Below are 18547 nucleotides of genomic sequence, written 5' to 3'. Positions count from 1 at the left end.
GCCTGACGTTTTGAAGCCTATATTGTTATTCCAGTAAAAAACAACAACCTTATAAGTCTAAATTGGCTGTTATAAGTTTTTAATAATCGGCTTACATACAAACTAATTACCCCTCTGGATACAGTCTTGGCTTGACTTACATAAATACATACATTTCCATTTTTTTTCAAATATACCAGTAATTACAGATAAGTAATATGCATTTTGGTAATGCAGTTTTTCAATCACCCCAGATAGCTCAGACTCCGTATAAAGAGCACAAATACACCAAACAAAATTGTGTTTCAGTACTTTCCCGTCTGTCCGCACTGTTTGTGTGAGTGCAATCTTGCCTGCAGTTGTACCACAAAACTGTAGCTTTATAAGGAAGTCATGATGTATTCTGCCATCCAAAGGGAGTAAATATAAGGACAGAATATGATCTCATTCTGACTCATTTAATCCAACCATTTACCAATTAATATGAACAGCTATGGTGAATGACTACTCAATGTGTTTATTTGTTGTTGTAATGCAAATACAATTCAATGATATTCAATTATAAAAGAAAATAAATGCAAAACGAATGCGCCCAATAAAATACGTAGCTGCATAAACAGTCAGCAACGCCATGATTATTTGCTCTTTGTAATACTATGTTGAATGTGAGTAAGACACACAGTTGAAGGGCATTATGAAGTGTCTCAAATTAAATGCACATCATTTGTTATTGTTGTAATATGACATTAGTGTTTCATATACTTGTAGTGACAACTGCACTGGTAATTGCCAATGTTGATTCACTGATGACTATACATATACACTTTCACACAAGCAGGTAACAATGCACAAATACCCACACACAGTGCTATCTATCGCTTCTTTTTGCTTTCTTTCTTTGGTTTCTGTCGAATCTGAGGTGCTGGTCCTTTAGGTTTCTTCATCTGTTCGGTTGCCTTGCCATCAGTGGACTCCGTCTCCTCCTGTAGAGCAAACAAGAAGCATTAAACACCCTGTAATTTACGTTAGGATAAGGGTGTTCTGAAGGTGTATTTGAACAATGCTTTTGCTGTCAGACACTTGCACAGAACATTTGCCTATAGGTAAATATTTATAGTAAGTAGTTTCATGAAACACTTTTTTACTCTTATTTTATTAATTTTTAATTTGCTAGATATGTTTATATTTATCTATTTGTTAGACTCGTTCTGGAGCTGGGCACTTATGTTGAATTGTGTATATGTGACACTAAAACTTGACTTGACTAGTAATTACAGATAATACCTAATATTCATTTTGGTAATGCAGTTTTTCATCACACCAGATAGCTCAGACTCTGTACTCTTATCTCGATTAAATCCCTGAGTTTTTGGCGCACACATACACAGCACTTTCCGTCTGTTAGCACGGTTTATGTGAGTGCAATCTTTACTGTGGCAAGAACAGTGAAGAATGAAATGGCGACATACTGTGGAGAGTAATCAGTGCAACTGAAGACAGTGTCTGAAAATAGAATAATTAGACAGTGGATTTAATTGCTCTTGTCTATAAATAATCTCTCCTGACAGTCGCTAGAATGGCGATTGTGAGAGTAGCCCTTGGTGGCTCCGTCTTTACAGACATTAAAAAATCAGATTTTCACCACTATTCTTGCTAATTGTTTGGCTGGTTCCTCTGTATTTCAGAAAGACTAAATGGAAACATTCTGAAAGATTTCTCTTAACAAAATGGTCTTATTGCTGAACCTGTATGTCTGTCAAGCAATGATGGACAAAAATAAAGATTTAATTCAACCATTTTCCTCCTTATACATTTATCAGCAGCTGTCCCACACTGCAAATATTTCTAATAATATTAGTGTGATACCGGGCGTAGCCACCACAGAGAGTATTATTTTTCACCCCTTCTGCAGTTAGTGAAAATCGTTATACAGAACATTCAATCTTTCAGATATATGTATGATAAGAAAACAGTCAAGTGAGCTTGGGTGTACTGTATGGTGTCATCACACATTATTAAGGACTGTCACATCTTCTTGAGCAAATTTTTTTTTTAATACTAATAGTGATCCAAATCTAATTAGACTCTCTTGAAAAACTGGAAGACCCTTTGTTGTTTGTTGTGAAAAATAATATTTAGCTGCATACCAAATGTATGCATAATGTTACATAAAATCAAGTCAAACTCAGGTTGTCATACTGAGATTTTTTTTTAATACAGCATTCAAACACCCTCACAAAAAGTCTTATTAAGATTTTGAAATCTGTGTGGGAACCTTCCTTGAGTACATCCAAATCCAAACCATAAATTTTAGCAAATGGTGCTAACCTGGTTCCAGACTTGTAAATTGCTGCCTACATTTAGATTTTTCAACAACTCAAATACAATAATAAGGTGAAAACAAAATGCCTGATTAACAGGTTAAACTCACAATGTGTGTCCTGATGGAAAAGTGGATTCATGTGACCAGAATGTAGATGTGACATTTTGGGTAAAACTGTCACATTTGTAACATCAATCCCCTATTTCTTCTATTTCAGTCAATCTATCAAATAAAAATCATTTTAAAATGTCATCAAGACATGTGAAAGTTAATAGATTCAACAGAGATACTTAAATCATTAAAAAAAAAAAAAGCCTAACACCATGTTGGCAGGTGTATCAAAGCAAGCACTTTATAGCGATACATTCTGCTATCATGCAAGAAAAAAAACATCAGGTAGAGGGTATTGTGTACAGCAGGGGCTTTCAAAGTCTGAGACTGTGGGCCTCCCCTCAGACAAAGCTGGGGAAAAGGCCCTTCAACCCCCTTGCTTAGTTTTGCTGAATTCCTAGATGGCTAAAAGATCATGATTAAGTTAATTTGATCCCGTAGACATTCAACAATTGAACCAACATAGCCTAATATTGTTTGAGAAAACTTCCGACTGCACGAATACGTAAAAAAGGTCTATCCTAAAGTATTTTATATATATATATATATATATATATAAAAATAAATAAACACACACACAGTATATAAATATAGTTTCTGAATCTGATAAAGTGGGAAAAACAATAAAATTCCCTAAAACGGCTGCATCTCTGAACTTTCTCTTTGACCTAATCACACACATGTAGGCTGTTCTATACGATGTCTTCTGGATAACAAATGTAATATCTTTTTCACTTCCACTCACCGAGGACCCATCTACACTACTACGAGTTTTAAAATGAATACGATCTCCGTCCACACCAGCGTTTTAGCTGCATATCAGAGTTGATCTCCGTCAACATTAAAATGACTGAAAACGCACATCTAGTGGCCGTTCAAGTGTCGGTGTAAACATGAAGCAGAAGGTCTATTCCGTAGTTAGAGAAGATTTGGCAAAAGAATAAGGTACTACAGATGAAGAACCACACCAGATTTTATTTTACATGGACCAATAACGAGCTGGGACTGTTACTAAATGTAACACGAGAGTTAAAAGCGGCTGTGGCGGCGGAAAACAGACTGGGAGTTGTCGAAAAGTAAATATGGCGACAAACACAGTACAAGTGTAGGCTACAGCCTAAGTGTTATTTGCATGGTACAAAATATTTAAATAAAAATATCAAGTCAAAAACTCTGTCAGTAGCATCGTGTTTCTACTTTGCATGACTTATGAGACCCAATCAGAGAGCCAAACGTGAACATCTGCGTCACCCCTGGGGAGGCCCACCTCACACTAATGTTTTGATCACTGCCCGTTTGTGTCGAAGTGTGTTTCCCCACTGATCTGTGTTTCCCCTCACTTTACTATGAGCCCAAATGTATCCCTGACCAGTTATCTCTGCAGCACCAAAACATAATGTAACCTACGCAGAGAGCAACAGCCTGGAAAACACAATTTGAAGGGGGAACAGGGGTCTACCCAGGCCCTACCCCTCTCCTTTCTTTAGTTTCTACCTACCTGTTCATGTCCCTTGGATGTGGGGAAAATGATGGCCAGGATGCAGATGAGCTGGAAGATGGCACCCAGAAACAGCCCATAGCGCAGTAGGCTCTCTAGAAAGGTTGGCTCAGGGACCTCTGGAGGGGACAGGTCCAGCTCTGCAGACATGATATGGCTGTTTGGTCTGTTATTCTTCTCTGCAAACAACAGGACCATGGTTAGCAGGGGTGGTGATGATGCAATGGATAAGACACATGCCTTTGGTGTTAGAGACCCGGGTTCAATTCCCCACTGTGACCATTGTATTCCTGAGCAAGACACTTAACCCCTAATTGCTCCAGAGGCGTGCGACCTCTGACATGTAGCAATTTTAAGTGGCTTTGGATAAAAGCGTCAGCTAAATGTAGCAGGATGATCAACAATATGTCTCATCCCAGAGAAATGGTGTATGAGGGGGTTTCATGGGGTCCCACACAAACTGAAGAGGAGGGGTTAATGTGTAGAAACATCGTAGCTTTTCCCCCCGCCCCACACAATATAAATTTATAAAATATAAACATTTTATAAATAACAAAAGACAATCTTGGAAATGTAAATCGAATGATGCCTTCAGCTCTCATACCTTCATGCTAATAAAAACTTTCAATGGTTGATAGACATGGCTGGGACACATTTACAATACAATATAGCTAAGGGTCATTTGCAACGTACCAAACCAGTCTGCAACATTTTTCAATTCATAGATTTGAGGTGTTCATGAATACAATAAGAGTGTGGAAGAAAAAGCGTACCAGCGGCGGGAACCTTCACTCTCGCTTGTCGTTACGGGAATGAAAACATCAACATGTAAGAGCACAAATGAGGAAAATGCTAATTTAGCTTACAAAGGGAGAAAATAACAACATCCCCTTATCGGAAGTGACATCATAAATCTATGATCCGCTTCCGATCCGGTAAACGGTTGGTTTGAAAACGTCGCCACCTAGCGTCTTTGTTGAGCACTGACTGTTACTGCTTGAGAGAGGAAAATAAACTTTTGAGTCTCACTACTTTAAGTGTAAGGTATTTAATACATAAACATAAACTACGGAGCCAGTGTTTACTTTTATTATTGTAGCTAGTAGCCTGGGTGCTTAGCTCAAACTAATAATTGAAATGAAATATAACCTACTTATTATATAACATTCAGTATTTAGACATAAAAACTGTTACATTAAGTTGCATCAACAATTGCATCAGCACTCTCACTTTTCAGGGTGATTGCTTTAATTGTTGTTAGTTGTTGTTTTAATCTTAATATTTAACTTAAAGTGTTTGGACATTTGTTGTATGACTGATTTGACCTACACTATTTTGGTATTGTGTGGTAATCATCATTAAACAAACTGCCTCTACTAATTACAGAAGTAAGATATTTTCAGGCAGGAGATTGATTTGCTTCGTCATCTTAGAAATTATATATTGAATTAACTTGATAATTGTTGCTGAAATATTGAATTACATTAGTAGCCTCCTTAGTTTTGTGGTCAGTAGTCATCGTTGGCTTTAAAAAGTTCCCTGGGGGACTTCATTGTTGGGAAAGACTGCCTTCAGTTTGCCTACAGGGCTAACAGGTCAGTGGATGATTCAGTCAACTTTCAGTCAACACCTTGACTCTCCAGGGACATATGCAAGGATCCTGTTCGTGGACTTCAGCTCGGCGTCCAACACCATCACCACGGACATCCTCAGCATCAAACTCACCCAGCTCACTGTGCCAGCCTCCACCTGTCAGTGGATCACAAACTTCCTGAATGACAGGAGTCAGCAGGTGAGACTGGGAAACATCACATCCAGCACCCGGACTATTAGCTGACGACACAACGGACATCGGCCTCATCCAGGACGGTGATGAGTCGGCCTACAGACGAGAGGTTGATCAGCTGGCTCTCTGGTGCGGCCAGAACAATCTGGAGCTTAACACGCTCAAAACTGTGGAGATGATCGTGAACTTCAGGAGGAGCCCCCCCACTCTGCCCCCCATCACCATACTCAACAGTCCTGCGTCTGCTCTGGATACCTTCAGGTTTCTGGGATCCACTATTTCCCAGGACCTGAAGTGGGAGCCCAACATGGACACCATAATTAAGAAGGCCCAGCAGAGGATGTTCTTCCTGCACCAGCTCAGGAAGCTCAACCTGCCGGACCTGCTGATCCACTTTTACACAGCCATCATCCAGTCTGTCCTATGCACGTCCATCACTGTCTGGGTTGGATCTGCCACCAAAAAGGACAAGGACAGACTACAACGGACAGTCAGGACTGCAGAAAAGATCATCGGTGCCAGCCTGCCCTCCATTCAGGACTTGTACATTTACAGAATCAGGAAACATGCAGGAAACATCACTGTAGATCCATCTCACCCCGGACACAACCTGTTCTAGCTTCTCCCCTCTGGTAGGCGCTGCAGAGCACTGTACACCAAAACCAGCAGACTCAGGAACAGTTTCTTTCCACAAGCCATCACACTGATGAACAACTGATTTCTGACTCACGGTGTCACGAACAATTCTTGTGCAAGTAACTCTGCCTCTAATCAGCCACCTGTTTACTGGTTAACACTTATTATTTATTCACCATTCTCCATTTCAGTGCTGTTCATACTGTTATATTGTCATTTTGTAGATACTGTTTACCAGTCCACCTACCTCAAGTCCTAACTCCTGCACAAAATACTTATAATACTTATTTATTCCAGCATCGTTTGCACTATGCTTGATTGCACTGTGTACATGTGTACATGTATGCATGTATAAGTAGCCTATATCACATCCACCTCCGACATGTACATACTCCTGCATCCTTTGCACTCTGCTCACTGCACTATTTGTCAATATGTCTATATTGTTTTTGTTCTTAGTGTGTATATTTGTTTTGTCTAGACTGAAGTCTGTGTCTGATTTTATTTAATTTTTATTAATGTGATTTTGTATGAGTAAGCACATCGTGAGCATTGTACAAACCAGAGTCAAATTCCTTGTGTGTGTACACATACCTGGCAATAAAGCTAATTCTGATTCTCATGATGTGCCCTGTCTCCTTGGAACTCTTTGCAAAGGACCTTCCAGTTGGAGGTGCTGGTGCCTTCTGCAGTTCAAATCCTTTTTTTAAAGTTTTTTAAGATGAATGTTTTAAATGAGGAGGCATTAGTGTATTTATCTGCATGAAGGTGGCTTAATGTACTGTTTTTTTTGTGCACTGTTGCTGTTGCAAATATGTATAGGTAAAATGGTAGATGTTTTGATTGCATTGTTGTCGTTTTATGTCTGTACTGTCAGACTTGCTGTCCTGCTGCCTTTCTTGACCAGGGCGCCCTTGAAAAAGACATTTTATTTCAATGGGTCCTCCTCTGCTTAAATAAATGTTAAATAAAAATAAAATACAACTTTATGTCAGGAAAGGTTTCAAAGACAAAGGCAGTTGTATTAGGTAATTTTTTTTCTTTGACAGCTTTGATTCACTCTTCAGTCCATCCCCTTCATGCAAACACACTGATTGTTATAAACAGAATTTATTTAATATAAAACATTTTATACATGCTTATAACAAGCAATTGTACAAATATATGAACATAGAGTAGTCAAACACAGTATAAGGTATCACACATGTTCTACTATCTTTTGGCTAAAATGTATAGCAATATTAAAATCTAACAAAGATCTGACCTGTATTTTATGTAAAAAAACAAAACAAAACACTGAACCACAACCTTTCCTAGTTCCACAGAAACACAATGTCATCCCGAAATAAAGTCAACATAAACTTATAGTGGATCATTTTCTATTGTTTGTCCATTTTCTTATTACAAGTCTAACAAGTACAAGCTTCCCCTGAGACAATCAAGATTTTATATTTATAGTTCCTGAAGTCGACAAATTATGTGTACTGCTTTTAAACGTTAAATCTGATGGACATCATGGACATTATCATGCTGCAGGCCTCCAGGATCACTTTCCATTGTGGCCTTTCAGGTCTCTTCTTATGATGTCATTCACTGGAAAACAAGTAGGAGAGAGTAACTTTAAGATAAGATAAGATATTACTTTATTAATCCCCCGTAGGGGAAATTTAGAAATTTATCCAATTACGCTGTAAATAGACACGCAAGTAAGACAAGAAGTTCATCCTGTATTCTTAATCTACCATATGCATTATTTTTAGATTTAAATCCCCTTTGTGTAGATTATTAAAATTCTCACTGCACATGTTTTTGTTTGGGGAAAAAATAGAGACAAAACTGGTGTTGCTTTCACATGATTCCCTTTGTTAGTTTATAGCACCAGACTGTCTCTCTGAAATGCTTTTGGTTTATCAACCAGGAAGGCCCCTCAGATCCACCAGTTCTTCTCACTGTCCCACAAAGCAGAACAAAAACATGCTCCAAGCTGCTGGAGCAGCATCCAGAGAAAGAGCAGCTGAAAGTATAGATATTTTTAAATGTAAACTAAAAACCCATCTAGTCTAGCTGTTAGCTGTTGGTAGTGCTTCATAATTTTTCTACTTTCGTAGAAATGCAACAAAGGTCCCTGGCTGGACCTGAACCTGGGACTTTGTGGTTTGTGGTTAAAACACCTAAGCCACCATGGTGTCCCAAGAAATGTTCTTATTTCATATACAAATCAGTCTAATGACTACAATACCTGCATGTGATGAATTACATTAGTGTCTTCTAGATGTCTATTTTTTGAAGATTTATGTGCAATGGTTTCTGGGCTAATCAAGAATCTTATTCCTTGCAAAACTAAGCATGGGTGTTGCGCATGAATCTTTTGACAGAAAGAATAAAGATATGATTAATATTAAATATGATCTTCAGAATCAATAACTAGTAGAAATAATAACATTGGTTAAAATTGCTTATGATTCTTAGTAAAACATATTGTAAGTAGTTACCTAAACTTTCACTATTACTCCAGTCTGTATCAGAGACCAGAACAAAGCTTTATTCATCGGGTGTGTCTGCATGTATTTCCCATTACAACAGACTTCCTGTTCCAGTCTTACATCACAGAGTTGTAAACAGAAACTTTACCCCACAATAAACAAGGTAGCACATCACTTGCTCTCTCACTTGATAGTGGTGTTGCTTTTTTTATCCTCCGTCATCCTCAAATACACCAGGAACCATAAGCAAGTTGTGTTAGATTTATTTCAGTCTCATTTATTTCAAACGAGACTGGGCATGCTCACAAAGCTTCTACAGGTGTGTGTTTGTGTGTGTGAGAGAGAGAGAGTGACACCAAAAGAGACAGGAAAGTGGATAGAAAGGCCCAAGAGAAAACCACAAGGCAGGATTTGCAAGCGTTCAGTTGCAGTGTGCTTGAATGCATTTGCAGACTGGACCACAATTACCCATCCCCCAGGCTTCAATATGTCACTCCAAAGTTCCCCCATTCAGTTTTTTGGCGAAGCAATTAAAAGTGAGAAAGTAATTGAGTGAAGAATGAAAAAACAATAGAAATTTAAACCCAGCATACTTTCTTGCCAATCTCCGAAGTTTGCACGCTTCGTGTCTGTCTTATCTTGGACAGTTACAAACAGACACACTAAGATACACAGAAAGACTGAAGTCAGAAAGATGTGAGGGACAGGGGGCGAATCAGACGCAGTTCAAAAATCTGACCAGAACTTTGTTTGAAGCATATTGAGCCGTCTAGGAAAACAGGATATAATAGTAATTAATAAACAGTAGTACTCACCATCCTCCAGGTAAGCATAAGGGAGGTTCTCTTGTTTGATGGTGACCCTCTCTGGAGCTCGTTCCTCATGGTTTCCTCTACCAGAGGCCATCTGGGTCAGAGGCTGCCCGCTAGGCTCCACTTGGCCTCCAGCATTCCCTTGAGCTTGACCTTGGATGTATCTTGAAGGTGGAGACTTTCCCAGTGGCAGCGCTGACTGCATAAAATGATGTCTTGACATCAAACAGGTCTCGAATGAATCACCAACCTGAGGACCCTCACCCAGTTTGGCCACAGGGGTTCTGGCACTGACACACTGACTGGGAATGGAAGCAGGGTGGGAAGCCATCGGGGAACCACCGAGGAGGGCAGTACCGCAGTTGCTGTAATGTTGATTTGCAGTGTGATACAGCACGGGGCTGTTGATCAGAGGGCCGGCTCTGGATTGGTAATAGACTGGTTGGTCGTCCAGTGGATCAGGGATTAACACGTGGGCTCTGGGGTCTACAGTGGTTAGATGGTACACTGTTGGGGAAACATTCAAGGCTTGAAGGTTGCTGTCCTGCTCCAAATGATGGTAGAGTGACTTCATTGACAGGCCAGTCACAGACTGATTGTGTGAGTAGCTATATGAATTTAAGTGGTAGTCATCCAGTGGTTCTGCTTTAATGGCTGGAATACAAAGAGAAATATTATTTGACCCTGGAAGATGAGAGAGAAGTCAGTGTAGGTCTATCATTTGCTCACGGACAAGATTGCAAGTACAGAAAAAAGACTAATAGTACAGCCGGTACAGTGATGCTTTGAGCTAAATGCTAACATCAGCATGCCAACATACTCACAATGAAAATGCTAACATGCTGATGTTTAGCTGGCAATATTTACCAGCTTCACTTAATCCCAAGTCTTTCTTTCACGTACCCAGTATTTCCTCAAGCTGCCTCTCTATTTTGTATTTCAATTAGCAATGACTTTTGTTTCTTGAAAAAATGCTTATCAATGTGAGTAAAAGTGCATGCATTTCAGCTGTGGGTATTATATGTAGGTGAACTTGGTGAGCTTGAGCAAAAACAATATTCTCCTTTCAGAGCAAATGAGAGTTGTCCACCTACACAAAAACCTTTGTTGTGGCTGCAGTTCACTGCCAAGACTAACTTCTTGTAAAACAGCAGAACATTAGTGTAAATGAGGATCATAAAAGTGGCATCTTGTTGCTAGAAATGCCTTTTAACTGTGTTGTCTTTCTTCAGGTTGAAACATTTCTTTAATTGTAGAGTACTTAGACTTGATGACAATGTTGCTATTTCCTGTATTCTCTATTGGTCTGACTTGATTTTTTTTAACCTTTTCTTTTTCTGAGAGGAAGCCCCTCTGTTGCAAGACCGCCTTGATCACATTCGCAAAGTTAAACACATTCACACCTGGGAGCTGCCCAGTAAAACCACAGTCTGATCTGCTACGTCACCTGACCTTCTCCGGTGCTCCTATCATACAACCACTAGAGGTTGCGGCCTAACCATAAATGTAAATATGGGATTGTAATAAGCTCTTGCCAAATCAACCTATACAGCCATTTATCTTGTGAGGGCAGGCTGGCTGGCCACTGAGCCACTGGAGAAGTTATGTTTAAGGGCCTAGGGCACCTCAGTGGTGGAAATGAGGGCAGGGAAAGCGCTGCTTTTTTTCCTTTTCCCACCCAGATTTATCCTGCTGGTCTGGGCACTGAACCGACACACGCTTGCTTCTCTAACATTCTCTGACGTGGCAGTGGTGGCCAACTAGGCAGTGTGTCACCAACCTGTTTAATGTTTGGTTGATTTCTGTCTTGCCTCTAAATGCATGTTAAGTCTGTTGCATAAAGTCATGTGTGTGAGGTTGGAGTTGATAGAGGTGAGAACAATATGTTCTCAAATCCCCAGCTCTGACTTTCCCTGCTCACTCGGGTTGGGACCATTTGCCTTTCAGTTACCTGCCTGTTTCTCAAACAAACATTCAAGGGACCCCTCCTCCTTCTGTAATGCCAATGGGTAATGACAGAGATGACAGATATTTACCTATCACAGGAGTGTAGATGAAGTGCTGAGGCTGGCTGCGTTTCTTCTTCCCGTTGATGACGTAGAAGTTGACTTTGGCTGGGTGGGGTATGGCCCGCTCTCGATATGGGGGAACCTCAACAAACAGCATGTTCTAGATGGGGATTGCGACACAACAACAAAAAAAAATCATGCTTCAGACAAACTGTCATGTTGAAACAAAAAGGCGTAGGCAGCCCCAAATCTGTCGCTTGTGTTTTCAGATTGAAATCAGCATCAAAATACAAATTCTTCTAATATGTTACATACAGAAGCATGCTGAGGCAGTCAGCAAAATGTAGTCATAGGTTTTGTGTTTTACTTTATATTTCAGTGTGTGTAAATTTATAACAGTGCCAGGGAATTTTGATTTCATGTTTGAATAAATCTAAAAAAAATACAAAAGTACATAATTGGTTATGTAAAATGATGCTACTGCCTTATTCCATGGGCCAGTACAGATAAGTGGAAGTTAACTCACAGTTTGTGTTTTGTCTCTGTCCACAGTTGCCTCCACTTCCCAGATTTGCTGACCATCTGAAAACAGAGAGAATATAGTGTAGTGGAAGATTAAAGTATTAGTTTTACACTTTGGGAAATACTCTTATGTGCTTTCTTGATGAGAGTTAGATTGATACCCCTCTGTTGTCTGTACAAGAAATATGAAGCTCCAGACAGCAGTCGGCTAATAAAAAAACAAAGTGTAAAAATGGGTTGTTACTGTGAGCTATGTACTAAACTGTTGGGCTTTAGAGGTGTTGGTTCGGCAGAATTTTTTACCTTTGGCAAGCTATTTCCACATTTATAGTCTTTGTGCAATGCTAAGCCAACTGGCTGTAGTCTTTTATTTGCTGTGCAGATATGTATCTCTGATGTAAATATCTTGCATATCACTGCACAAACTGCCATATTGCACATATTCATTATTATTCTTTTATATCTTGTCAATATAATATTTTAATCTTTATAAGCACCAAGTCAACAAAACAAATTCCTTGTATGTGTAAACCTACTTGGCAATAAAGCTCATTCTGATTCTGTGAGTTTTGATTTTGATTTGTTTTGATTTTGTAATCTAACTCTTGGAAAGTGACCAAACAAGGGAATTTCTCATAATATTGAACTATTGCTTTTAAAAAGCATGTTTGATTTGGTAAAAAAATATTTATTTGTAAGAAAGTGGATTATATTAAGACTTTGTTTCATTTATAGAACAGTAGCCTATGTGAACACATTTAAGACAGACGGTGGAAAACAGGGTTCTCTTTTAAGTCTCGTTTAGTGTTTCATTCCTACCTCAGTTTTTACCTGCTGTTTCTGTTTTCTACCCACGCTTTGAAAAAAACCCAAAGCCTCTGCTCTGGGTCTGAATCTTTATCAGTCTGTCAAACCACATCCTGTTGCATAAAACCCCACACCAAGCAACAGGGAGGCTTTACATGCAGTCAACTGTACCCATCCTGCTCTCAAACCATGTACACCAACAAGTTTGTGGGGGCAGAAGGAGCAGTAATGAGGTGAGAAATTTCCATGTAGAAATAAATAAAAGTTGTCACCTCCAGTAAAACAGTACATGTTTCAACTAATTGTTCATTTTGTCGGAGATAAAAGTGGGGGCTGACGGAAGACGTATGTCACTGAAAGTTGATGTTGCCCGGGCGATATGCAAATAATCTGAAAATACAAATACTGAATGAGTAGGTGGATACGCTTGAACAGGATATTGAGAGTCCACAGTTGTATGTGTGTTGCAACAATTTTAGTCTATTTTAATCATAGAAACAATGTTGGAGACCAAACATACACAAATAACAATCACAGGTCAACCGAACACACATTGATACCACTCTTGTTTGTATCAATCTGCTGTATGGTAAATGTGAAGCTACTGTCAGGAGCTGGTTAGCTCTGTCCAAAGGTAACAAAACTACTACTACTATTTTATTTCAGTACAATATTATTATATTTTATGGCTTATCTTTAGTACCTACTTAGAGGTACAGAGATAGTTAAAATGGCTTAACATCACCTGACAAAACAACTGATCAAAAACACCTCTTCCTTACCTTGTGTCTTCTCTGAGAAAATCACTTTGGAGTCGGATGTGAAATTCTGTCCAGTAAGGACCATTTGTTGACCACCAAGTACAGAGCACCGGTCCAGGTCCTGCCTCTCGACTGCAGGGAGCTCCTGAGCTGAGCGCTGGGCTGAGGAAACAGGAAGACACAGTTGTATGAAATACCACACAGAGGTAAAAAACAAAAACAAAAATCAAGTGTAAATGTAACTTTTTGTCACAATATTTTGATAAAATATAGTATTGCAAGTAAGAAAAGTCTTAAAGTTAGTAAGTTAGTTGTTAGCAACACAGCAATAGCTATCGACAGTTTGCTAACATTAACCACCATAGCTGCCGGTCATAACAGAACAAGTAGGACTTTAGTGGTAGAACCCATGATTGTTCTGAATGAAAAGGCTGTTTTATTGCTTATAAATTCAACATTTTGGATATATCCATACTTTTAAGTAGTTTGAAAGGGCATTAAGTTTACGGATATACAGATATAAATACGGATATACACCTGTATATATCTGTAATACGGATATACAGATATAAATTAGCAGTATAAATAAATAAAGATAAAACTTGAGCCAGTGACAGGAAGCAAAATTCAGCTTATCAAGAATTAAACACTCCTTACAGCATTCAATAGCATCAGAGGCAACTTGAAGAGACTGGAAATGGCCTCCAGGTTGAGGAATGTGGACACGAAACACCAAACGCACTCGTGTGTTTTTTCGTCCAATGTCTGTCTCGCCGTTCCTGAGTTCAATGTCGGCATTTCTCAACTTCAGGATTCCTACACAGTCAATCCTGTGAAATGTAAGAAAAGACATAAAATAAAAAATGTTCTCAAATAAGGTGAAAATGCTCCATCAGGTACGTTATCACTTCTGTTCACACACCGTAACATTTGATAAATATTTTTTGCTACTGTTTTTCAAGATCTTCAAAGGGTTTGCTGCTGTAAACAACCAGTGGCTCGTAGGTCTTTCTTGGAAAAACTCTCCTGCACACAGGAAGTAATGCATTTTACGTTTCTGTCAGCCACAACAGAAACTTGTTGGAAGTAAAAAAAATAGAAACTTTGTGTCTGGCATAAGCAGCAGTAGCCACCATGGATGAGGATAAAAAGGAAAGAGCAGTTAGCACAGAATCTCAAACTTTATCAACAGAAAGTCTAACTAAAACAGATGGCACAGTACAGGCGATTCACTTTAGTGTATCTCTGCATCTGTAAATCTGGGAGATGAAGCACAAAAACACTAAACTAATGACTAGAAATTGCTTGTTCACAAGACTTTTTTTTTTATCCCACTGTCTCTCTGTGCTACTCACACCACTCTCATGTGGTTCTTTGGCTCCAAAGGGATCTCCAACACTTTGGTCCCAATGATCATCCTCTCCATGCTGGGTGTGGTGACGGTCTTCCCGGTGATGCGGTGGACCTGGTAAAAGGCGTGGGGCTTCAGGACCCTCTCGTCAGCTGTTCCTATGAAGACCTGTAGCCCCAGTGGAGCTGTGCCTTGGTACCCACGAAGCTATTAAGGACAACAAAGGTGATTATATGCATGCTTTACACTGAATTAAACTAACCACAATGCAATTAATGTCCATGGCTGCAAAGAACAAATTTACATTGCACATTAAATCTCTTTTCCCTGTCGGGATGATTTCACAGGTTACCATCTAACTGGCATAGCAAGAACACTGCTTTGCATAGACCATTTGTGCCAGGAAAACAAACCTTAACGGCTTATTAAGTAACCCACCAAAGCAATGAATAAAGCAGAGCCATGTATCAATATTTGTAGGACATGTCAATATACCTGATTTATAACTATTGGTGTATTTTTTAGCACTTTGGAACAGAGTATGTCTTTGTGGTAGCATTGACGTGAGGCACTTTCATTCATTTGCATGGCCGTTGGCTTTACATAAACACAACATAATCCAGGAAATACCATCCACAATCTCTCCTGCTACTTTATTGTGAGATAGATCTTTCTTTCTTGCTCGGTTTTCCTTCTTTGCAAACCCCACACCCTACAGGCACAAAAAAAAAGCACCTGAACTTCCGGATGCCCTCCGTTAGATGTCTTTACAGCTCCACGGCTGCCCTCAGTCTCATAGTGAGCTCTGTGGTGAGATCTGGGCTGTTGCTGGATAAGAAGCTCATACTGACCGGACTGACTGGGCAAAGGGCACTCTAAAGACGGAAGCGGAGCCAGGGAAAGACCACTGAGGAAAAGACAAGAAAGAGAAAGACACTTAGAGGGGAAAATGTAAAGGCAGAAAGAAAAGAATATTTCAAAATGTGAAGCACTTGTACCATAATTAATATTTCATAAATTCAATTAAATAGTGTAGGCTACTTTATAAATTTTTATTAGATTAACTTAATAGAAAGACATGTATTCTGTGCAAGTAATGAGAAAGGACAACAACACACCCGTATGCTACATGGTGGACTGGATGAGGTGGAGGCCACACAGCAGCAGGGAGCACATAGAAGTTTTCAGACTTGACTTCGGCTCCTGCTCTGACCATCCTCTCCTGCTCAACGGCCCAGTCATACCCCTCTCCATACACACAGTCCTGTCTCTGTGCATCTCGCACCACTGTAGAAGGCAGACTAGAGCTAAGGCTGCTCAGCATCTCCTCCAGGCCCAGGGAGGAGGTCTGAGTATGGGGATGGAACTCAGTTTGGGCCTGGTGGTGGAGATAGTAGGACCCCTGGTGCTCATGGGGTGAGGGGATGGGGCTGGGGCTCCGGGAACGCTGTTTGACAGGAGTGCCCCCCTGACAAGAGTGAGCCTGGTCGTAGCCACGCTTTCCATGTGGGGAGGTAGAACGGGAGCGCTGGTGAGGAAGCGATGAGGCGGTGCGCTGGTGCTGGGGCAGCAGAAAGGTCTCGTCTGTGATGCTGTTGCGAGGCGAGGCTCCTGGAGAGGAGTGGGCAGAAGAAGTGATGCCCTGGAGGCCTGGGCCGATTTCTAAACTGGACAACCCCATGCCACAGCTGGCTCCATTAGAAGGAGAGACGCACGGCGAAGCCAAAGGAGAGTAGCTCTCTGCAGGCCAGCCTGTGGAGGAGTTACTGCTGGCAGGGCTCACACACTCCCTGTAGGCCCCCAGAGCTTTGGTGCGAGGGCTTGGCTCCAGGGTCTGGGAGCTGAGAGAGTCACCAGATGGAGTGATCTCAATCCTGGGGCTGGGAGCAGGGATGTTCCCTGGTCTTGATGCCAGCCCCAGGGCATCAAACACCGCCCCTGACAGTTGTTCTGTGGTGGGACTGTGAGAAGAGGGGTCCTGACTGGAGGCTGGCTGGTTGGAGATGGAGATGTACGCGGCGTGGTGGTCGACCACAAGCAGAGGAGGCTGTTTGCTGTTCTGAAGGAGAGCACCTGAGTCATCTGTCAATGAGCAAAGTAAGAATTAATTTGTGCGCACATAACCAAAGCACCTGACTGGAACCACCTGAAATCACATAAAGAGTCCCTCCAGACATGTTTAAGACATATGAAAATACTATGAATGCAATAATAATTTGTGTCTATGAAGTTACACCTTTGCCCTCTATAAATATTCAAATATGATGAATTTTAAAGTGCTTTAAAACTATTGGATACAAAATGTCTACCACTTCACTCACACACCTTCACACAATTGTAATTAACATACTGGACCAGTGATTGGCGCCCCATGGACACTTCAAGTATTGTCTCCCGATCTGACCAAATGAGCTACATTAACACACATTTTTTGGACTATTATCTCTCCACATTGCACATATTCTTAATACTTTATACTGTGAATATTTTACATATTCCATTCTTTTCATTTCACACACTGTACTGCTCTTAGAGATATATTTTACAATTTTTTCACATCTTTTAATGTAAATCTCTTTTTTTATATAGGATTTTTTATTTTCTTACTATGGAACTGTCCTAAATATCAAGACAAATTCCTCTGTAGGCTGTAGGTATCTAAAAACCATCTTGGCAATAAAACTGATTCTGATTTAACTAAATCCTCTTGTACGTCCACGTGTTAAACTCAGATTTAAGGTGAGCACAGAGAAACTTTCCCTCTTTAGCGGACCACTGTGAAAACAGCCTTCTAGTGTCAAACTACACACATGCATCATTCTGCGCAGTGAAGCTCAAACATCAAAGTGAAGCAACAAGAAGAAAAACACACCGAACACAACTATTTCTATGTATCTATTGTTTGTGCAACATAAAGAAGAGTCTAGGTGATTCCCCCCTTACTTAATGACAGTGAAAGAGGATTATTACAGTATAACATTAGTACCTGACAGCTAAATATTTACTGATGGATATCCTAAAACTAATCCTAAACTTTAACGCTGCTAAATACAAACTCAACACATACCCACAATTTTTTACCCTAATAAAATAGCCTACTGAGAAAAGATGATGTAATTGAAATGAGATATTATGTTAAGTCTCAGAATAACTTCTGCGTACGCACCTTTATCACAGCCGACAGGGAAATCGTCTCCAGGTGGATTATACAGAAACAGGTCGGAAAAGTCCAACTCCTCCTGACTTATGTCTTGACCCAAACCCTCGGTGAGCTCCAGGCCTCCAGAAGTCATCTCCAGCTGTGATTATTTCAATTATTTCTTTCGTGAACTAGCCTATAGCCTTGTAATAACGTTCACACTCGCCAACTAAATTAAGTTTTCTGCATAAGCTAAATAATTAAAGAAACCCGAGGATGTTACAGTTATTGAAAGATACGTTTAAAACATTGGCAGCTGCTCAAATAAAA

The 18547-nt window shown here is 40.1% G+C and overlaps 2 protein-coding genes and 1 long non-coding RNA gene across 3 annotated transcripts; 1 reads left to right on the top strand and 2 right to left on the bottom strand.

Moving 5' to 3' along the window:
* Positions 1-62: 62 nt before the first annotated feature.
* Positions 63-4822, bottom strand: manbal (mannosidase beta like). The gene is made up of 3 exons (XM_046076575.1): positions 4685-4822; positions 3912-4090; positions 63-962 (listed from the first exon to the last, which is right to left on the bottom strand). Exons 2-3 carry the CDS (start codon positions 4059-4061, stop codon positions 852-854), a joined length of 261 nt encoding a protein of 86 aa, XP_045932531.1. The 5' UTR covers positions 4062-4090; positions 4685-4822; the 3' UTR covers positions 63-851.
* A 2605-nt stretch (positions 4823-7427) lies between these two features.
* LOC123956966 (nuclear factor of activated T-cells, cytoplasmic 2-like) lies at positions 7428-18535 on the bottom strand. Its single transcript, XM_046029541.1, has 10 exons — positions 18245-18535; positions 16197-17160; positions 15814-15985; positions 15083-15285; positions 14385-14557; positions 13749-13889; positions 12164-12219; positions 11665-11797; positions 9632-10282; positions 7428-7926 (listed from the first exon to the last, which is right to left on the bottom strand). The coding sequence occupies exons 1-10, from the start codon at positions 18369-18371 to the stop codon at positions 7880-7882; spliced, it is 2667 nt and encodes an 888-aa protein (XP_045885497.1). The 5' UTR covers positions 18372-18535; the 3' UTR covers positions 7428-7879.
* Positions 13802-15539, top strand: LOC123956967. The gene is made up of 3 exons (XR_006821684.1): positions 13802-13933; positions 15114-15303; positions 15426-15539. It is a non-coding gene; the product is annotated as an uncharacterized LOC123956967 (long non-coding RNA).
* Positions 18536-18547: the final 12 nt, after the last annotated feature.

Source organism: Micropterus dolomieu, linkage group LG18 (assembly GCF_021292245.1).
Source record: "Micropterus dolomieu isolate WLL.071019.BEF.003 ecotype Adirondacks linkage group LG18, ASM2129224v1, whole genome shotgun sequence".
NCBI lineage: Eukaryota > Metazoa > Chordata > Actinopteri > Centrarchiformes > Centrarchidae > Micropterus > Micropterus dolomieu.
The sequence above is the reverse complement of the archived record's forward strand: the minus strand, read 5'-3'. Positions and strand labels throughout refer to the sequence as shown.

What these genes read in the sequence shown, in the direction of transcription:
- manbal (XM_046076575.1), bottom strand. Translation starts at nt 4,061, where the DNA reads ATGTCTGCAGAGCTGGACCTGTCCCCTCCAGAGGTCCCTGAGCCAACC. An exon ending in CATCCAAGGGACATGAACAG is followed by an intron (nt 963 to 3,911) that starts GTAGGTAGAAAC and finishes TTTGCTCTACAG; the next exon opens with GAGGAGACGGAGTCCACTGA.
- LOC123956966 (XM_046029541.1), bottom strand. Translation starts at nt 18,371, where the DNA reads ATGACTTCTGGAGGCCTGGAGCTCACCGAGGGTTTGGGTCAAGACATA. An exon ending in CCCTGTCGGCTGTGATAAAG is followed by an intron (nt 17,161 to 18,244) that starts GTGCGTACGCAG and finishes GCTCATTGACAG; the next exon opens with ATGACTCAGGTGCTCTCCTT. An exon ending in TTATGCTTACCTGGAGGATG is followed by an intron (nt 7,927 to 9,631) that starts GTGAGTACTACT and finishes CTTGTTTTCCAG; the next exon opens with TGAATGACATCATAAGAAGA.